At 45.6% G+C, this 2,415-nt stretch overlaps 1 protein-coding gene across 1 annotated transcript; it reads right to left on the reverse strand.

Moving 5' to 3' along the window:
* Positions 1-837: 837 nt before the first annotated feature.
* Positions 838-2,145, reverse strand: CCR75_009505 (uncharacterized protein; the record flags this gene model as incomplete). Its single annotated transcript, XM_067967544.1, has 1 exon — positions 838-2,145. One exon carries the CDS (start codon positions 2,143-2,145, stop codon positions 838-840), a length of 1,308 nt encoding a protein of 435 aa, XP_067815894.1.
* Between the last annotated feature and the right edge of the window lie 270 nt (positions 2,146-2,415).

Raw genomic sequence — 2,415 nt, forward strand, 5'->3', positions numbered from 1 at the left:
GAATCCGTTCGTTCTCAGAAAATACTATTGCCGACCGAATATCGGCCACGTACTTGTCACCTGTGACAAGTACGCAGATCAGCTTGACTTTGTCACTACGCAGATCACGCAAGAACCGTTTCGGTTCTAGCGTTGGCAATTGGGCTATTTCCGAAGTTAACTTCGGAGGCGCTATCAGTTTATAAGCGCCTACACTTGGTTCGTTGCTTACTAAGAAATTTAATGTCACAGTAACCTCTTTAAAACCTATTTTCAAAGGTCCTGGGAAGCTTTGACCACAGGTTTTTGAGGCCTTATTCCCGGAGATTCTTGGGGGCTTCTTCTCTCAATTTCTTGTAAAAAGTAACTCCCTCAACTGCCTCGAGCTGTGGTAGCGCAACCACAGCGAGATCCTCTACAATCGACTCTCCAGTATATCTGGACCATTCATACTGTCTCTTATAGACAGGCGTTGGATATTTTCTTCGATGTTGCTTTCGATGCAAGTATCCTTGTTTGGTACACTCAACTCATTCGAGCGGTCGAGTTTCGACACTGCCTGTATTTGTGCACTGCCGTCGGAATTTAATCATAAGTTGTCACACTGAGGTCTTGTGCAGTCGTACTCATCTTTTTATAATTTCTCTCATAGAAAATAATGTTAATTATTCCTCTTCTAGGAAAAATATTTATGTAATAGTACATTTCTTGACAGACACGCACATGGAGCAGCCACAATGTAAAAAGTTACAACGCTCCTGCACAATGTCGGCTCATAGCCTAACAAGACAAAATCAACTTGACTCTTTTTAAAAAAAAGTTATTAAAAATTGCAAAATTTTTTTATATATCTCCTTCTCAGCCGCTACATTTGTCTTCATAAGCACTACACAATGGCTTCAACGCTCGAGACCTTGCAACATTGGAAAATACTTGCTCGAACCGCTGACATCGATCCCAACAATCGTTCCATTTCTGCTCCAGCTCGGTAACTTTTGCACACACGTTCTTGCATCGTGGCTCGGATTCCGGCTTGACAGCATGAGGCGACCCAAACACACCTTCTAGCTGTTGGAGCCACTCTTCGTGTTGATTCAATTGCAAACAAACGCGCGCTTCCAATGCAACTCGTTGTCGGGTCTCGTCCGCCACAAGCGCTTCGAACGAATCACTTAAGCGCGCCAATGACGTTTCATGCTCCTTTGCTAAAGCAGCTAACACCACATTTGACGACATTTGATGCTGAAAATCGTTCGTTTCAACAACTTTGGTCGTTTCAACAAATTTCTTTTCCCATTGTGCCGTGAGCTTCGCTGTCGCCTCCGCTGTCGCTTGTTCGACTTTACAATCCACTTCTTCTCGAAGCGTCTGGAGTAAAGGCTTCACAGGACCGTGTTTGTTAGCTTTTCCCGTCGGAATGCCTAAAACTTTAACAATTTGAGCCAATTGGGACTGAAAGGCACTTTGTCGACCCTCGAGTGTCGAGATTCTATCGCTAAGAACTGTTGCAATTCCATGGTCGATTGATGCCAAGGGTGGAGACGGTAGGTGCTTCGACGACTTGGGTACAAAGGGTGGCGCGTGGGCGGTCCACATGCCATTTTTCAATGCATTTCCAACGTCCAAACTGGTTGAAAAGGAGGGTTTTGTGAGCTCAAAAACATGATTTTGCAACGCTTGGACCTGTGTACCCATTTCCTGGAGCTGGCTTATGATGTGATCGCAATTGCATTGGCATTTACGAGACGGTATGGAACAGTCTCCATGCATTGCGCCTCTTACAACCTGTTCCAGGGCCTGCGCGAGTTCGGCACTTTTGCGTGTCACTTGCTCAATGGCACTGGAAGGGACCATAGGCTTTGAGGGTGGCGATGCTAGTAATCCTGGCGTAGTGCCGTATAATGACTGACGTGGTGGTGGTGCGTGGGGATTGAGTGACGCGGATGCTGATTGCAAAGATGGCTGGAGATACGACAAGTACGAAGGCAAAGCTTCTTCCTCTCGCTCCTCCTCGGCAGGTTCCATGCGGTTCCACAGCACGCGAGAGCCTGCAGCACCTATCGATTTGTGCACAGGTGAACGACTTGAGCTCGCAAAGCCCCACACGCTGCCTTGGGAGCCACCTACGTCGTCATCACCGGTAAGGTCGCGACTATTGATCCACATTCACTGGTCCCGTTATCGGCTTAATATTGTGGTGTTTTAACTGACGAATATATGTTTTAAAGTAAATAAACGCCAATCAAATCGAAGGTACTAATTAAAGACAGGAAATAAACTTATTTAAACTTCTTGAGCGCGTTAGAGCGTTGGACAACCTGCTTAACTAGACAGCTTATGGTCTGAGCTTTTCGGTGTAGCCGACACGTGATTAAAACACGTTTAAGAAAATCAATTTAACACTCGATTTGTTTCACAAAATTATCGAAGTGGACG

This window comes from Bremia lactucae, linkage group LG13 (genome assembly GCF_004359215.1).
Source record: "Bremia lactucae strain SF5 linkage group LG13, whole genome shotgun sequence".
NCBI lineage: Eukaryota > Oomycota > Peronosporomycetes > Peronosporales > Peronosporaceae > Bremia > Bremia lactucae.